The sequence below is a fragment of the Sorex araneus genome, chromosome 1, assembly GCF_027595985.1.
Source record: "Sorex araneus isolate mSorAra2 chromosome 1, mSorAra2.pri, whole genome shotgun sequence".
Classification (NCBI taxonomy): domain Eukaryota; kingdom Metazoa; phylum Chordata; class Mammalia; order Eulipotyphla; family Soricidae; genus Sorex; species Sorex araneus.
Window position 1 is genome coordinate 157,824,865 of NC_073302.1, and position 19,534 is coordinate 157,844,398.

At 40.4% G+C, this 19,534-nt stretch overlaps 1 protein-coding gene across 1 annotated transcript in view; it reads left to right on the forward strand.

Annotated features, from left to right (window-relative positions):
* RASGRF2 (Ras protein specific guanine nucleotide releasing factor 2) overlaps positions 1–19,534 on the forward strand; it is a 265,637-nt gene that overhangs the window by 94,927 nt on the left and 151,176 nt on the right. Inside the window, exons 3-5 of the mRNA XM_004613156.2 lie at positions 4,188–4,335; positions 7,622–7,711; positions 13,196–13,449. Of these exons, the coding sequence (XP_004613213.2) occupies positions 4,188–4,335; positions 7,622–7,711; positions 13,196–13,449 (492 nt within the window). The remainder of the gene's footprint in view (positions 1–4,187; positions 4,336–7,621; positions 7,712–13,195; positions 13,450–19,534) is intronic.

Consider the following 19,534-nt stretch of genomic DNA (forward strand, 5'->3'; position numbering starts at 1 on the left):
CTTTTTGCCTCTTTGTTTCTCGGTTCTCCCTCCCCTGCACTCCTTTGGCTGCAAAGCCAAGCGCCTTCTGTCTGAGCCTAATTTCCTTTGGAGGAGCCCTTTTTCTCCAGGTCTTAAGACTGTCACCTTGGGCATGCCATGCTGCCTGTTCTGCCATTCCTGCTTTTACTTTGGGGGGGCAGTGAAAAGGAAAATAACCTAATTTCCAAATGTCCTGAAGGCACTCTTTTGGGGTGGGGTGTATTTACGCCACTGTCGAAGTGTCCAGGGCTTAGTCCTAGAGATGCTTGGAGGATTGTATGTGGTACTGAGGATCAAATCAGGGGCTACTTCATGCAAGGCAAGTGTCTAAACCTCTGTACTATCCCTGAAGGCAACTTTTACACAAAATTGCCTCCCCCTTTCTTTGTTTGCGGATTCTGAGTTCTGAGCTTTTCTGTCACTCATGCTCATGGGGGATGTGGGCTAGTATGATTTCCTCTCCTTAGATCTTCCTCTGCTCTGATTCTACTGGGTTTTCTTTTTTATGGGATTTCATAAAACTTCTGGTACATTAATAACATGTTTTTGTGTCTTTTCATACTGCTATGGTTAATTCTTTAAACAGAAAACAATGAAATGAAGGGTGGCCGATATGCTAAGGTGTAGGCATGCACTTGACTGTATACCCTGAACACTTTTTCTTTTAATAAGAGAAAATAAAACACTCTGCTGATTAAAATATTTTAAATAAAAAAATAAAATATTTGTAATAAATTTGTCACATTTCTAATAAAATTGATGAGAAAGAGAAGAATGTTTATTATAATTACTTCTCTTGATTAATAATTATAATGTTTATTATAGTTACTTTCCTTTGAATGTTCCCTAAGGCCTCTTTCTATGGGGACTTTGCTATTATTTTTTCCTTTCCTTTTTTCTTTCCTCTCATTTAAACTTGCACAGATTTTCTTTTTACTCTCTTAGGGTAATTTCTTAGAACAAGTGGCTTAAAAATATTGCTGGCACTTGTTTTCTTCTAACACCAGCAACAAACATGATGTAAGTGCTGAGGATGTTGAGATGATTGAACCGAAATCGTGATTTTAGAATAGTCTTCTATAATGCAGTCTTGAACTTCCAAGTCATAAAAACTCTATTTCACCTATTTCACACTAGTTTAAATTAAAAGGGAATTTTTGTTTTCAGACACAGCCTGCAATATTTCACTGAAATCAAGGTGAAAAAATTATATCCAGATAATATGAGGGCAAGAATCAGAAGCAAAAATACATGCTAGTCATTACTTCCTGTCTCAGATTTTCTTTTTCCATTTCTAATGTGAGCAATTATCTGATTTTTAAAAAGATGCAATGAAACTTGCAATGACACCATTATCACTTTCAAAGCAACTTCAAAAAGTGAGTGCATGTAAACATTTTCAGTTCATAAGAGCAAGCAAATGGGTGAGTGGAATACAATTTATAGACATGAAAGACGATGTTAGTGAAGCAGCAACAGAGAAAGCTGGAGAAAGATGTGAAACTTTATCCTGTAAGAATTAGAACTGAGAGGCCAGAGAGATAGTATAGTGGGTAGGGCATTCACCTTGTATGTGACCGATTCAGAATCCGTCCACAGCATCACATATGCCAGGATGCTGGGAGTGATCCTTGAGTACAGAACCAGTAGTAATCCCTGAACACCAGTTAGGTGTGGGTTCCCCTACCTTCGACAAACAAACAAACTAGAGCCAAGGGGCTTCATAATTACCTGGCATCTCTGTTCAGTGTTGTTTCATAATTAGAAATGTGCATGATGAGGACTTCAGGGATCTTCTGAAGCCTTTGTTTAAGGTCCTGGTCAGTAGTGGCCATGATGTGACATTTGTGCTGAGTTGCTCTCAGTACCAAGCAGTCATCCGCATAGTTTCCTATGTGTGTGCATGATGATCATGCCCATGGTACTCCTGAGAGCTACTCAATACTTTCTCGAATTTCTCAGTTTTAGTCATGACACAGTTATCCAAGGGATATGCTTTATATAGAGACAGTCCATTATTGATTGCACGAAGTCCAGTTTGGCTTTAGCGAAAAAGTCGATAATGTCAGAATCAGTCAGGACGTGGTGTGGTGGACTCAGGTGTGTATGACATTAGAAGAGGAAGCAGGACTTTCGGGGTCACTGGAATCTTCCTTTAGGTTGTTAATTTGGGCTGGTTGCAGGCAAGGCAAATTCCTTAACTCCTGTACTATGTTTCTGGACCTTTCTTTTTAGAATTTATTCTGTTCTTTTCGGTCAGCTTCTCATCTCTGTGTCTAAGCACTCATTATATAATCACACACTTCCTTGTCTTTGTTTCCTCACGTTCATGCTGCTCTTCTTCCTATTGTTCTTGTCTCTTTTTCTTCTGGAAAATTGTCTTATTATATTTTTCTCTCAGGAGACTCTGTTTAATTTGATGTGGATATGGCCAAACATGGCTACCCAATAATGACAGTCTAAACTTCCACATTTATAGACGCAATCCCAGATTCTAAGGAGGAAGAATTTAATTTGGTTAGCCTGGGCCCGTTTTCTCTGTTCTGATCAATTTAATCTAATCAGATTTCGTAGCATAAACATGGCTGTTTTGGCCCATGTTCCCAGTGAGTGGAAGATCAGGCAGATACCTCAACATATGTTAGCCACAAGATTTCTATTTAAATCCAGCATGTTGGATTTAAACAGTTCAGCTGGTGGTTAAGACCATGCACTTCAGGTCAAAGAGGTGTTCATTTGAATTCCAGCCGTGTCACCTACCAGCTTGTGTGAACCTCTGTGGGAGTATCAAATTCTCCCTCTGTACAATTGGAATGATAAAGCTTATTTCACCGGGCTGCTGAATTGGTCTAGATGAGTGGTATATCCTTGACATTTAGCATAGTATCATGTTAACTGTTAATAGTAACTGCTATTAACCACTACTATTATTTTACTGTTTGAGAAAGATTCTATTATTGAAGAAACACATTTTACCACCCTGACTAGTGCAAAAAAGGTCTGGCAGCAAAAGCCCAGGTGATTCAGAATGGCATAAACAATAAATCTCCAAGAGAGAATTTTGCCTTTATCACTCTTAGTCAAAGGCACAGATTAGCCTGCTGGGATTAGGACATCAGGAATCTATACATATCTGGAATTAATGTTTTGCTTCTTTTGCTTTTAGAAAGGAAGTAGTCAGTTGCCTCACAGTCTTAGGAGAGTCAGACTGGACAAGTGATCACTGGCTTTTTCTGGCCAGTAGCTGTTCTGATGGTCACTAATTCATTTTTCTTGGTGGAAAATCTGATCTTACTAGTTGTCACCGTCACTATCACTGTCATCCCGTTGCTCATTGATTTGTTCTAGCAGGCACCAGTAACGTCTCTCATTGAGAGACTTATTGTTACTGTTTTTGGCATATCCAATACGTCATGGGTAGCTTACCAGCTCTGCCATGCAGGCGCGATACTCTCGGTAGCTTGCCGGGCTCTCCGAGAGGGGCGGAGGAATCAAACATGGGTTGGACGCGTGAAAGACGACTGCCCTACTGCTGTGCTATCGCTCCAGCCCCTTACTAGCTAATGAGTGAAATATTTTGAAGATCATCCTTGAGAACTGGGGGTGCGCTATCCATTCAAAGAATTGTTTCTTTGTTAAAAGGGATGCACTTAATCTCTTCTTTCTCCTTCCTGCCCTCCCCCTTTATTTGGGGTGCAGGCATGCCTTGTAGTGCTTAGGGGCTATTCTTGGCAATGTGCTTAAGAATGACTCCTCGTGGTGTTTGGGGAACCATATGTGGTTTGGGGATACCAACCTGTGTTAATGGGATGCAAAGTAAGCACTTTAGTCCCTGAGCTATCCTTCTAGTCCTAAATTCGCTAAATTCTTTATAAAACAACATATTTCTTTCTAGTTACCCAAACCCAATATATCTTCTTTCCAGTTTTTTTCACTTATGATAAAATTATAGATGACAGTCATCATTCACTGAACTCTCAGTAAAGGAGCTATAAAAATGATAATGATGTAAGTTCTGTATAGTTGAAGATGTAAGTTAATATTTACATAGAGTTAGCCAAACAATCTGTGTTCATGGCTTTTAGTATAAATGTAATATTTGCTATTCTAGATGGAACTGTAATAGAGCAACATCTTCATGACTAACTGTGTGATTTTCTCTCTAGTTATGCAGACATTTTGATTGAAAGGGAAGTTTTAATGCAGAAGTACATCCATCTAGTTCAGATCGTAGAGACAGAAAAAATTGCAGCTAACCAACTCCGGCATCAACTGGAAGATCAAGACACAGAAATCGAAAGACTTAAATCTGAGGTATTTCTCAATGGAGAATTCCTGCTCATTGTTTCACTTTTATTATTATCTCCTTACCGTTATATAAAGCTTATCAGAGCAAACCTTTAATACCTCTCTCAGCCATATGGCCTAGGTACTGATGTGTACTAGAAACGAATCTAATGTCTCTGTTAGGATTAGGTAAATATATTACCACAAGATATCAGGATATTATGTTTGTTAACCCTTTGTGTTTCTGCTATTCTGAATTTGATTAGTCAATGAATTATGGAACTATATGGATTTTCAACTTGACACTTACAGTTATGACAATGTGAGTCTGTCTGAAAGCTAGGGATAGGCCAGAAGAAATCAGAGAGACTTTCTACATCTATGGAGCATAACCTTTCTCACCTCTTGAAAGTGTTTTTCAGGGAAGGTATAACACATTTCCTGGGGGCAGGTCTTTTCTGAAATTGAAATTCCTGATTCTCCTGTGTTGCCTTTGTACCCATACATTCACTTCTCAGCCCCGCCCCTCTAGATCCAAGCTTATGAAATGTGCACTGAAACTCTATATGAGTAAATGAATGGTGTGTGTGTTGGTGGGGGGAGGGGGTTATGAAAATTGCTTTAAAATAAATGTGTGATCTACTATCAGTAAATGTTTGGCTTAAATGCCTATTTTATGTACCCACGTTGTGTGAACATTTTTCAGGCAAAAAGTGGTCACAAGTGAAAAGTTTTAGAAGTGCTCTCTTGGAGGAGGATACTGATTCCATGTGAGAGCTGGTGTGGTGGTCATGCTGGTTGCCCCGGTCCTTCTCCTCACCCAGGCAGCTCTGTCTCTGCAGAGACCTGAGTGTGCCTTTCCTCGCCATCCTGTTATTTCTCATGGAAACAGGAATTGAAGGACAATACAGAGACTTGCTCCCCTTTTTCTCACAAGAGATGCATCAAGTATCTTCTTGCTTCAAGCACAAGACTGGGCAGGATGATAGCTACTAGTACCAATATTGTTGCTTACAGAAACAAAGCAGGCCCCTCAGCTTCATTTGTGAGTTTTTGTCACCTTTGCTGCTGTTGGACCTTCCTTCCTTCCTTCCTTCCTTCCTTCCTTCCTTCCTTCCTTCCTTCCTTCCTTCCTTCCTTCCTTCCTTCCTTCCTTTCTTTCTTTCTTTCTTTCTTTCTTTCTTTCTTTCTTTCTTTCTTTCTTTCTTTCTTTCTTTCTTTCTTTTTCTCTCTCTCTCTCTTTCTTTCTTTCTTTCTTTCTTTCTTTCTTTCTTTCTTTCTTTCTTTCTTTCTTTCTTTCTTTCTTTCTTTCTTTCTTTCTTTCTTTCTCTCTTTCTTCTTCTTCTTCTTCTTCTTCTTCTTCTTCTTCTTCTTCTTCTTCTCCTTCTTCTTCTTCTCCTTCTTCTTCTCCTTATTCTTCTTCTCCTTCTCCTTCTCCTCCTCCTCCTCCTCCTCCTCCTCCTCCTCCTCCTCCTCCTCCTCCTCCTCCTCCTCCTCCTCCTCCTTCTTCCTTCTTTCTTCTTCTTTTTTTGCTTTTGAATCCACACCAAGCATTGCACAAGGGTTACTGACTCATGCACTCAGGAACTACTCCTGGCGATGCTCGGGGGACCATATGGGATGCTGGGAATTGAACCTGTGTTGGCCGCGTGCAAGGCAAATGCCCTACCTGCTGTATTATCGCCCTAGCTCCAGACATCTTCTTCTTTGTTTCCTCAAAACCTCCTTTTAGATTGTTTCTGTGAATATGTTTGAGGGGTTCCACCTACTGCAGCCTGCATCCATCACTCTGGTGGACAGAGCTGGGGTAGAAGCTGGCTCTAACTGACATCTCCAGGCTTCTCTGGTGATGATGAGTTGTAGACTATGTTCACTGTATCATTAGTGTTAACTGCTCCAGATTCACCCCTGAAATCTGGTCTGGTGAAAACAACAACAGAAAACTCAACAAACCTGCATTTTAAAAGACTATATCAGGCACTGTAATTTAACACAAAATTATTGTGTTCTTCCTTTGCCTCAGTAAGTCTGAGCAGATGCTTGTCTGCTCAGTGAAAGAGGTTGGCATTTACTCCATGAGAAAAACTCAGCACCAAGTGATGTTCCCCGATATTTGTTTGTATGTGCTGATCTGTCTTCACTACGTTCTATTTCAGTCTGAATATAGATTGCAGCTAAAAAGTGATCAGTGGCAGGTATGTCTTGTGTGGTCTCTTGACAGGAACCATAATTTGTTCCCTACTCTTTTATTTTCTCACTTCTCTACCAGCAAGTGGAAGACAAATGTATTTGGTGCCGGGGACAAAAAGCATAGACAAGGCAGAGGGGCAATCATGACCCCTTTCTTTAGCTTTTTAAGCGTGTGCTTAAGTGTGTTGGTAAATAGGTTCTTACCACGGGTGGTCCAGTGAGTCTTATTACTTGTGTAGTTGCAGGGCCATCTTGTGCTGGGGCTGGAACTTAGGGCCTCATATATGCAGTACAAATGCCCTACCACTAAGCTAAATCCCTGGCTCTGAGGCTGTTTGTTTTTGACTGTCATTCTTTCATCCCTTTAGAGGTCACAAAATTGGAGAATTGGAGATACAGAGATGCCAGTTTCAATCCTCCTCCAACCCTTTTTGTTGTTGTTGTTTTCTTGGCTAGCTTGGATGAACCCCAGGGTTTCTGGGTTCTAAATTGGCAGTTACTGTTCTCCCAGAGTCCACAGTACTGGACAACCAGTGGCTGCTCATAAGAATTGACAGCTTTGAGCTGAGTTCACTGAGGACATTCCGTACTTTTCAGCAAGGTGGTTGGTATGTCACTAGGCTCCAGAGACAAGCTTGACCTGGTCCTCACTGGCAGCCAGGGCTAGGTTTAGGGCTAATGTTTTCTTCACCCAGTAATTTTTGGAAAGAACACACCCAGCCATGCTCAGGGCTTACTCGTGTGTCTGTGCTTAGGAATTACTACCGGAGGTGCTTGGGGAACCAGAAAGGATGTTGGGGATCGAACCTGGATCTGCTCTGTGCAAGACAAGTGTCCTACCTGCTGTACTATTGCTCGATCCCTACTCACCCAGTTCTCTCTTTGTATAGTGTTTGACTTAGTAGTATTGCTAAACAGACTGGGTGTTAAGTTCATGCTCCCCTGCCTCAGCTTCAAAGGAAGAGAAGTGCATAAAAATGGAATGTTTTGAATGTTTCCTTTACTCGATGGTGCTGATGTTTCCTGAGGATCTCATAGCTACATTGAATGTATAGTTTCCTTTGGGCCATGACTATGATCTAATCTGCTTCAGATTATGAAATGGACCCATTTTTGGTTCTAGATCATCGCTCTTAATAAAACCAAGGCACGAATGCGACCTTACCAAAGCAATCAAGAGGATGAGGATCCAGACATCAAAAAGATTAAAAAGGTAAGAAAACTGAGGGATTTCCAGCTTTGGGGAAGTTTTAGCTTGATTTTTTTTTAATCCTGGGGAATCCCCGTTTGGACACGGTGGGAAGGATGCCAAAATTAGACTTGAAGATAAGAGTGTTCTTCACTGAGCTAATTGATGTTGTTGAACCTTTTGATTTTATGCTACTTTCATAATTGGAGTCTCTTTCTCTCTTGCTTGCTCTTTTTCTTTTTCTTTCTTCTTTCCTCTTTCTTCCTTTCTTGCTCTTTTTCCTTTCCTTTCCTTTCCTTTCCTTTCCTTTCCTTTCCTTTCCTTTCCTTTCCTTTCCTTTCCTTTCCTTTCCTTTCCTTTCCTTTCCTTTCCTTTCCTTTCCTTCCCTCCCTCCCTCCCTCCCTCCCTCCCTCCCTCCCTCCCTCCCTCCCTCCCTTCCTTCCTTCCTTCCTTCCTTCCTTCCTTCCTTCCTTCCTTCCTTCCTTCCTTCCTTCCTTCCTTCCTTCCTTCATTCCATTTCTTTCTCCCTTACTTTCTCTCTTTCTCTTTCTCTTCCTCTCTCTCTTTCTCCTCTCTCTTTTTTTTGTCTGCCTACCTGCCTGCCTAACATATGAGAAGAATGTGCTCGTCTGCTGGGACCCAAATCCCCAGGTGTTGAGGCTTCATTTAACTGAGGTGGGGCATTGTCCCCATACCTGACAGTGCTCAGGATTTTCTCTTGGATCTGTGCACAAGGGTCATTCCTGGTGATGTTGGGAATTTGTGGTTCTGGGGAATGAACCAGGATCAGTTACTTGCAAGGAATTTCATTACATGTTGTGCTATTTCTTTAGCCCAATTAATCTCCAATGCTATTTAGCATTTTTTTCTCTACTATGTGAGAAGATTGAGTAAACCAAAACAGGTGCTCAGATTTTTTGTTTTGTCTTGTTGCCATTGTTTCTTACTTGATTAACCTCCACATAATTTGATGATCTTTTCATTTTGGGACCATTTATAACTGTCTGATATTTGCAGTGAACCAGACACTGGCACTCACGCTGGTCTGCTGAGCTCGATTTATGCCATCTCATTTTCAAGTTTCATAATCTTGTCTTACATCATGCACTTATGCAGGTTTATTATTACCTGAAAAGCTTCACATTTATTGAGCTTTCTTGGATATGTGTCTTCAAATCATTTTTTTGTTTGTTTTTTGTTTTTGTTTTTGGGCCACATCTGGCTATGCCCAGGGCTCCCTCCTGGCTCTGCACTCAGGAATCACTCCTCGTGGGACTCGGGGGACCAGAAGTTGTGTTGGGAATTGAACCTGGGTTTCCCTCTGACCCCAAATCTTTCTTCTTAAACTTCTTAATTCTTTTAAGATCTTCTGTATGTGTGAAGTTTTTGTATTCCCTTTTAGTTGCAACAAAAATTCTGCTAAATAAATAAATAAAAATTCTGCTCAGAATTTTTATTCTTAGGGCGTAGATTCAGTTTGTTTGCTTTTGAGGAAGGGCACACCTGGGAGAGCTCCGGGAAGCTCCCTGCGCGTTTCTCGGTGGCAGCTTCTGAGGGTGGGCAGGGATTGGGGCCAGGCATCCTGCACACAGAGCAGGCCCATTTGCCTTTCAAGTTTAAAAAAAAAAAAGAAACCATTCCTTTCTTAGAATTAAAATATTCTAAGTGAATTTGGTTTATGTTAATGTGCTACAAGATAAATACAATTGTCATTCCTTCAATAATAAGCTGTTACATGTAGGTTAATTTAACACAAAATTGAATTAACTTGATTTCTGGAGATACTTAGGTTAGATGGAAGAATATTAATAAATACCTTTTGCATTTAAATTTTTTTCTACTTATTTTTCTCTTACCTCCTTTTGGAGTATGGTGGGATGGGAGTGGAGATTGGTTTGGGACACACCCAGCTGTGCTCAGGCATCACTCCTGGTGCTGCTCAGGAAACTATATGGGCTGTTGGGATGGAAGCAAGCAGTGCCAGCCACATACAAGGCAAGCATCTTTTTTCTTTTATTGAATCACTGTGGGATAGAATTACACAGCTTTCATGTTTGAGTTTCAGTCATACAATGATTGAACACCCATCTCTCCACCAGTGCACATTTTCCACCACCAATGTCCCCAGCAGAAAAAGTCCTAATAAAGTACTATATAAAAAATTAAATCTAGGGAGGTTTTAGTATTAGAAAAATCTCGTTTTATTGGTCAGGCAATGACGAGTCAGAGTTTAAGATCATCCAAAGAATAGTGGCAGAGTCTGTGGGTTAATGATTGTTTTGTGTGTGTGTGTGTTTGTGTGTATGTGTTGTGTGCCTGTCCTATCAACTCAGCACTCAGCATTTACCTAGACATTTAAAGCATGTTCTATATTTGTTGCTTAACATACACTGCTAAGTGCACTTTCTCAGAAATACCGCTATTTTTCAAAATCATAACCTGAGAATTTAAATCAATTTTAGCATCTATCACTTTTTATAAAATTGGTTGTTTTAATTATAGTCTATGTTTCTTTTCACAAAATAATCTACAGGTTGTTTTAATGTGGGTTTTGATCATCTTACCAGGAGAGAGAGTCAGAGTTAACATAAAACAGATGAAAGAACACTACATCCAACTTTAGAGTTTATTGCAATTTTGTTGTGGATCAAGAGATTTCATTTATTCATCCATGAAATAAAAGATGTGATGAGTGGATGACTAAAAGTTATTGTTTAAGCTAAATAAAAATTACAGTTTTTTTAGAAATGCCTAAAAGTTATAGTTTAAGATATATGATGAGCTGGGTGCATGCTTTGCATGCAGGAGGTCTGGGTTTGATCCCAGGTACAACATAGTCCTCCACGCACTACTGGAAGTGATTTCTGAGCACAGAGTCAGGAGTAATTCTATGAGTACTGCCAAGTATAGCCCCCAAATGGAACCAAACCAAATTAACCAAACATAGCCTGATTTTAAAATGGCCTAAAGACTTGGTACTCCTCCAAAGAGTGATTTGTAAATTACTACTTATATACCGTATTTGGAGAAACAATATACACATTTAAAAATTTTTCATCATCAATAAAAATCAGAAAATTATCAAAAGCACAATATGCTATCACCTCACACTCATTGAGATGACCGCCTGCTACTGAAAAAAAGAAAATACCAGTGTTGATGAGCAAGCAGATAAACTGGATTCTTGGGTTCTGTTGCTGAAGTTATACAATGATTCAGCTGTTATAAAAAATAGTATTGTGGTTCCTTCAACAACTAAAAATGAAACTATTCTATGATCTAGCAACTTTGCATTCATACCTATCACCAAAGAAATTGATATCATGCTCTTGAGACATATCATTCCCAAGTTAATTGTTGCATAATTTTCAGAAGGCAAGAGGCAGAAATAATAAAAATGCCTTTATTCGAAACAAAGAAAAAAAACCCTGCCTTCAAGGAGCTTAAATTTCAATCTATGGAAACATATAGTGAATGGTGAGTGAAATATGAGTATGGTGCGAGAAAAATTGACAGATGGTTGGGGCTGGAGAGATTGTACAGTAGGTAGTGTTTTTATCCGTGTATGTGGCCATCCCAGGTTGATCTGAGGACTCCAAGTGGTCCTATGAGCTCCTTTAGGATTCCCTGAACTCAGAGCCAAGAGTAATCCCTGAGCACCACCAGGTGTGGCCAACCTCCTCACCCAAAGAAACAAAGAAAGAAGGAAGGAAGGAAGGAAGGAAGGAAGGAAGGAAGGAAGGAAGGAAGGAAGGAAGGAAGGAAGGAAGGAAGGAAGGAAGGAAGGAAGGAAGGAAGGAAGGAGGGAGGGAGGGAGGGAGGGAGGGAAGGGAGGGAGGGAAGGGAGGGAGGGAGGGAGGGAGGGGAGGGAGGGAGGAGGGAGGGAGGGAGGGAGGGAGGGAGGGGAGGGAGGGAGGGAGGGAGGGAGGGAGGGAGGGAAGGAAGGAAGGAAGGGAGGGAAGGAGGGAGGGAAGGAAGGAGGGAGAAAAATAGAGAGGGAAAGAAAGAAGAAAGAAAAAACAGATAAAGAAATAGAGGCAGAGAAAGAAAGAAAGAAAGAGAAAGGGAGGAAGGGAGCAAGAGGGCAAGGGAGGGAGAAGAGAGAGAAAGAGAAAGAAAGAGAAAGATGGATACATGAACAAAACATGGTTCAGCCATATATTGGAATACAGTACAATGAAATAATTTTCTGCCTTAAAAACAAAGAAATCCTGGCATATATGATTCATGTTTCTGTGGCAGAAGCTTGAGGAAATTATACTAAATTAAATAAGCTTCTAACAAAAAGACATGCTGTATGTTCCACTAAGATGAAGTAACTAAAGTCATCAGATTCATAGAGACAGAAAGTAGAATGGTGATTACTTGTGGCTGTGGGAAGATGGAAATAGTCAGTTGCTGTTTAATGGATGCAGAGTTTAATTTTGCAAGACAAAGAATTTCCAGAGGTCTATTGTACAATAGTTCCCATATATAACACTCCATTCATTTAGAAATGGTCAGGATGGTATTACACTGTCACTGTCACTGTCATCCCATTTCTCATTGATTTGCTCGAGTGGGCACAGTAACGTCTCCATTGTGAGACTGTTGTTACTGTTTTTGAAGTATCAAATATTCCACAGGCAGCTTGCCAGGCTCTGCCATGTGGGTGAGATACTCTCAGTAGCTTGCTGAGCTCTCCAAAAGGGGTGGAGGAATCGAACCCGGGTTGGCCATGTGCAAGGCAAACACTCTACCCGCTGTGCTATCGCTCCAGCCCAAGATGGTATTAAAAAATATTTTTTAATTGAATCACCATGAAATACAGTTACGAAACTTTCACGATTAACTTCCAGTAATACAATGATCGAACACCTACCCCTCCACTAGTGCGTATTTTCCACTACAGTGTTCCTAGTATCCCTCCCACTCCTCTACCACCCACCCCACCCTAACCCCTGCCTCTGTGGCAGGCACCTTCCTTCTTACACTCTCTCCCCTTTGGGGCATTATGGTTTGCAATACAGATACTGAGAAGCCATCATGTTTGGTCCTTAGTCTACTTTCAGCACACATCTCCCATCCCGAGCGATCCCTCCAACCATCATTGACTTAGTGGTCCCTTCTCCAAATGGTATGTTATGATGTGTTTCTTTTCACTATCATTACATTTTTTGAAATAAGATTTTATGTTGTTAAATAATTGTCTTCTGTTTTATTCGTTTCTTGAAATGTTAATAACTGGTCCATATAGTTATATTCCAGCATTCATATAGGCATACCTAGAGGTTAAGATATGGAGAAAAGTTGTGAAGTTTCAAAAAGCTTATTTTTAAATGATCTTCTTATTCTGGCATATGGAAAATACCATTTCTTGTTGTAGTGCTGGGTCTGGGAGTGCAGCACTGAAAAAGCCAGAGAGATTGTGCAAGCAGTAAGGCGCCCCTAGTTGAACTCCTGGCACGAGATAGGAAGCAAAGAAGTCTCAAATCTCATTTAACTGTTTTGTTTGCTTTTGTTCTGTAGGTTCAAAGCTTCATGCGAGGATGGTTGTGCAGAAGGAAATGGAAGACCATCGTGCAGGATTACATTTGTTCTCCTCATGCTGAGAGTATGAGAAAGAGAAACCAGATTGTGTTCACCATGGTTGAAGCTGAGTCTGAGTATGTGCACCAGCTCTACATCCTGGTCAATGGCTTCCTCCGACCCCTGCGCATGGCGGCCAGCTCCAAGAAGCCGCCCATCAGCCACGATGACGTCAGCAGCATTTTTCTCAACAGGTTTGTCTTTTTATTTTTTATTTTTTTTTTTGGTTTTCCGGTCACACCTGGTGATGCTGAGGGGTTACTCCTGGCTCTGCACTCATGAATTACTCCTGGCAGTGCTCAGGGGACTATATAGGATGCCAGGCATCGAACCTAGGTCAGCATCATGCAAGACAGATGCCCTACCCACTGAGCTGTTGCTTCAACCCCTTAACAGGTTTGTCTCGACTAAGTCAGACTCATGTAAATAACCCATTTGTAGTTCCTAAAGAAAGTTTTGTATTTTAAAAAAATACTAAAGTTTTACTTACTGAATAAAAGTTGTGACACAAAATGTTTCTAGTTGAGGGTTACAAAGAAATCAAAGTCTGCAAATGCAAAGAAACTTTCTTGGAGTTATATACAAATAATTGCAAATGATTGCTTCCAGAATTTTGGGTGGTTACAAAACTTCCACTTTTCATTTTTCCCTCTGCCAGCAAATCATATTGGCTAACCGGCCTGCAATCTAACACGAGTTTGCCTTAACTCTTATGAGAGTAGGTGTTATGAATTCACCTTCAGGAGTGCGTGATTCTGAAAAAAAAAAAACATTATCATTTGTGGGGTTCTGATTAGCCCAAATTTGTGTATTTTTATTTTGAATCTTGGCATCTACATTTCTGATATTCTTCTCTATTTCACATGTATTTTCTTTTAATTGTGTGTATGTGTGTATATTGGGAAAATAATCAGCCTCATAAATGAAATACATGCGATGATTAATAGGTCTTTACATGCCATTTTTATGGTTATATGAAAGTGTTTTAGGAAGACAGGATAAATGGAGGACTTGAGCCTCTCTGGTACATTTATTTGCTCAATTGTGTCCTTTCTGCTGAGACTTCTTCAGTGACCAAAACAAAAATTTCCTTCTTTCATGAAACTTAAATTTTGATGGAACAGTGGAGTATGTATTATATTACATTTGGGTGTGTGCTGTGGATAAAATAATGAAAAAGAGAATGGGAAAAATGGATCATGAACTTGGGTGTTTTTCTTAAAATTTTAGTTTTTGTTTTTGTGGTGGCCTGGAGCGATAGCACAGCGGTTGGGCGTTCGCCTTTCACCCGGCCAACCCGAGTTCGATTCCTCCGCCCCTCTCGGAGAGCCCAGCAAGCCACCGAGAGTATCGAGCCCGTGTGGCAGAGCCTGGCAAGCTACCCGAGCATATTGGATATGCCAAAAACAGTAACAATAAGTCTCTCAATGAGAGATGTTACTGGTGCCCGCTCTAACAAATCATTGAGCAACGGGATGACAGTGACAGTGATGGTGACAGTTTTTGTGGTGTTGGGAATTGAACTCAGGGCCTCACACATGCAAAGTATGTGTTCTATCACTGAACCATAGCCCCAAGACTAATGATTTGTTTTTGAGTGCATAATGTATTTATATGTATTCAAAAGTCAAAATAGCATGACAACATCAGACAGTCCTAATTCTCATTCCTAAGCATCTCTGCCAACTCCAATTCCTCACTCTCGACATATCACCATTTTTCATTAGTTTCTTACACAGTTAGACCTCACACATTGTTATTGATAGGTTCTGAGTCTTTGAGTGAAATCACATACAATAAATGTCTGTCCTTGAATAAACATTGTTTAGTATTAATTGGGATTGTTTTTCCCCTCACTGTTATAATGAAATAATGTTGGATGAAACAGATTTATTTTAGGACCTGCTATACATCGTCTCAGTATTTTTTGATGTGGTCCAATCAAATTGCTCTACACAAAAGGCAGTGTACTTTAATATACTCTTGACTGTTTCACTTAAAAATATATTTTGGGCTTCTTCTTTCCATAATATCTAAAGAGTATCCAAATTCAAGTTTGTTTTCATTATGGTACCATAGTGTATATATAGATTCTCTATCTCTCTCTCCACACATATACACACAGTCCATGAACACCTCAAAGTCAAATTAAAATCTGAGCAATCATATGAAGTTGGTAAGAAAGCAAACCCTTTGGTTTTCTTTTGTTTTTCAAACTGAACCATCCCTGAGACGAACAGTTGCAAAGTTGTTCCTGATTGGGTTGCAGTTAGACAGTGTTTCAACACCCATACCTTCTCAAGTGTACATTTCCCACCACCTTTGTCCCCAGTTTCTCTCCTGCCAGCTGTCCTCCCCAGTCTGCCTCTACAACAGATACTTTTCCTCTCTCTCTGTCTCTCTCTCTCATTTTAGCCCTCTTCTTCTGGGAGGAAGAGTGTGGTAGACAAAAGACTGACCTGGAGTGGCCCAGGACTGTCAGTGTTGGTAAAAGACATGACAGGCATACAGATATTTGCTTTTACTCTTGAGTGAGGTGGTGAGACATTGGTGGGACTTTGAGCATAAAAACAGTGGTGTTATGTGATTTAGGCTTTGAAAGTCTTAATGTGGCTTCTCTGTTGAGAATCAACTATAGGGAGATCAGTGTGGTGCTGATTTCATGATTGTAATAGGGAAGGCAATTAGCTTGCTATTGTGATCATTCAAACCAGAGATGATTGTAGTAGAGTTTTGCTCAGTGTTTGGATTCTTATGCATTTTTAATATAGAACCAGTAATATTTGTTGATAAGTTTGAAGTGATTTTTTTGAGAAGAAGGAATAAAAAAGAGGCAAGACTGCAGGATGTGGGGTCATAAAAACTAGATGGATAGTATTTCTGTTTACTAAGTGGAGAGGATTGAGATAAGAACAGGTTTGGGAAGAGAAGATGAGGACTTTTCATCTTGGAATTTTCCTGCTGTGAGAGGCTATGAGGCATGTAAGTGGAGATTGTAAGTAACAGTTGAATATGAATCTGAAGCTCACAAAAGGGGTCTTTGTTGGGAAATATAAATGTGGACTCTTTTGGCACACAGGTATTATTTAAAGCTAGCTTGTGTTTATTTGGGGAGAGGGGTTGGGTCACACCTGGCAGTATGCAGGGACTAGGCCTGGTTTTGTACTTAGAGGTCACTCCTGACAGTGCTCAGGGGACCATATGTGGTGCCAGATATTGAACAGAAGCTGACCTATGCTATTTCCCAAAACCTTAAAGTTGTTAGTCCGAATGAGATTATAAATGAAGTACAGATGAATGAGAGAAGCAGAACAAGAACTGAGCCCTGAGACTTTTAAGCATTTTAGAGGCTAGAAAGAAGATGACAAGTCAGTAAAAGAGAGTGTAGACGAGTCATGTAGGGTTGTACGTGGAAAACGAGGAGAATGTATTTTCTTGGAAACTAAGGCAAAAGGGTATAAATGTTGAAGAGGTCAAGTGAAATGATAACTAAGTGCTTACTGTGGATGTAGTAATTGGAGCATATTGATAACTATGATAAAAGGTGAAAAGCATATCTAGGAGGAGGGTGGAATTAGAGAAAGTAGGTATAGAACACTCCTTCAAGGAATGTTGCTATAAGGTGAAGCAGAGAGGGGCTGGAGAGGTAGTTCATGTATGTAGCTGGTCCTGACTCTATCCCTAATACAGTTTATTGTCCTCTAAGCTCAGCAAGAATCAGCTGGGCACAAAGCCAGGAATAGCCACCACTGGGTATAGCCCCTGAGCTCCCACACCCACTCAAAATAAATGAGAAAAGAAACAGAAGATAAAACACAGAAGTCTATATTTTAAGATGGGATTCAAAATTATGCCAAAAAAGAGGAGGTGAGAGTTGCTGGAAGCTAACTTGCAAAGGCAAAAGGCAAAAGTCTTGTAAAACCAAGAGATTGGTCTGAGAGGGAAGAATAGACAATTAAGGAATAGACACTAGTAAAAGGATTTCAGACAAATGGAAAGGAAGTGTTGGAGTTAGATGAGAGGAAAAGATATGTAGTGATGACCAAAGAGAACAGAGAGTAAATGGACTCAGGGAAGTGTTATACAATTACTACGTTGTGCTTCATGACAACATTAACATGTTGGACCAGTAGTTATACTTTATAGTCAGGGTCATTATGAAGCATGCTTTCTTTTAGCCCCTGCACATGCGCGAGGGAGGGAGAGAGGGAGGGAGTGGGGGAGAGAGAGAGAGAGACAGAGACAGAGAGACAGAGACAGAGAGAGACAGAGACAGAGAGAGACAGAGACAGAGAGACAGAGAAAGAGACAGAGAGAGAGAGAGAGAGGGAGAAAGAGAGAAAGGAGGAGGAGGAAAAGAAAATGCAAGAGTTTTAAGTACATAATGAATTGGTACTACCAGTAGTTTCAGGTCCTGGTGTGTGAAAGTAATTTTGAGGGTCAAGTTCTAAAGGCAATAAATAAACACCATACTAAGAAGGTGGTTAGAGAATAGTGTGGTTGAAATTGAGAAGGGGCAGGATGCAGTTATGGACATTGATTATACATAGAGCAGTGGTGTTTGACCTTTTTCCGCAGACCAGACTTTGAAAACCTCTGCCTTGGAGTACTATCAATGGATTGTTGCCTAAGGTCAATGGAAGACAAGTTTCTGTGAAAAGAGAAGTTCAAAAACCTGAGGGGTCATCATACCGGAATGTTGTTTGTGTACATATTGAAGTTACCAAGAATTAAGACAGGAGAAAAGAGATCAGAGATTTGAAAGCTAAGGGCTCAAGGTATTTGATGATAAATGAAAAAGGATTAGTGATGAGTAAAATCTAACAGCATGATATTAAATGTAGGCTTTTGTGTTGTAAGGACAGCTATTTTCTCACATTGATGCCAGTGGTTTCACCTAGTGTGTGAGATGCTCTTAGGAACCTTTTGATCCTCAGATAATATCTGTAGCATTCTGAAGATATTTCTGTCATGGGCAGTAAAGGCCAGGACTGTGAAATGTACCTTGAAAGGGATGCCTCAAAATCTGAAACACACATGTTTAGGTTGCCATTGGGTATTGTTTCCATTGCATTATGTGACCTGCAGCAGAGATGGCCAGGTCTGACATGGTAATTTCATTTTAGAGTCAAGACACTATGCCTCATGCAGATTAGCAGCTGTTTACTACACCAAGTTCTAAATGGATCTTTGAAGTGAAACATGACGCACATAGGGCATTTGTTGTCATTGCTGTTGTTTAACTAGATTTTCTTTCCTTGCCCTTGAAATTAAAGCCCTAGGCGGGCCCATTATTTTGTTGTTGTTGTCTATTTGTTTGGTTGTGGGGTGGGGATTGGGGAGATCATACACTGTCAGGAATTGAACTGAGGCTGACCGCATGTAAGGTTAGCATCTTAACTTGTGTTCTGTGTCTCCAGTCAGATCCATTATTTTAAGTTTCAGCAAAGAGTTTTTACTTAACCTGCTTATCCACATGCATAAGTGTTTCATCTGTTTTCTAACCATTCATGTGTCCAAATAGGATGGTAGATGTATCAACTGTTCTTCAATGTAGGAAAGATAACCCCTTCTCTGAATATAGTGAATTCATTATTTAGAGTTTCATGGAAAGGCCTATAAGAGTAAATTCATACAGTTGCCCCTGGCCTCTCAGGTCTAGAGTCTATCACCATAGATGCCATACTGAGATTACGGAACAACTGTCACCACCCCTGTCACTATAGATGCCTTTCAAATCTACGCAGTTGGTTTCCAGGAACTTTTATTATTATTATTATCATAATTATCATTATTATTATTTTACTTTTTGGGTCACACCTGGCAATGCACAGGGGTTACTCCTGGCTCTGCACTCAGGAACCACTCCTGGTGGTGCTCAGGGAACCATATGGGATGCTGGGAATCAAACTTGGGTTGGCTGCGTACAAGGCAAACGCCCTACCCACTGTGCTATCATTCCAGCCCCCATCCAGGAACTTTTAGAACTCAGAAATTGTCCCTAAACTCTGCCCTTAGGACTCTGAACTGTAACTTCTTTAGAACTGACTTTCAGCAGCAGGAAGATGTTCTTCCACTTCCACCTTGCATGTCTCACCAAGTATATTTATGAGTGAAAATGAATTTGCATCTAGAACCCTATCCATAAGTGAGCACAGGACAAATAGTTTGAGCTACCCATATTCTGCTACAAAAAGGATGGAGCTTGGGAGACTGACCTACAATATCTACCACACTTGATTTGAGTAAAATCTTTTAATAGCAAATCCTGCTTAGTTA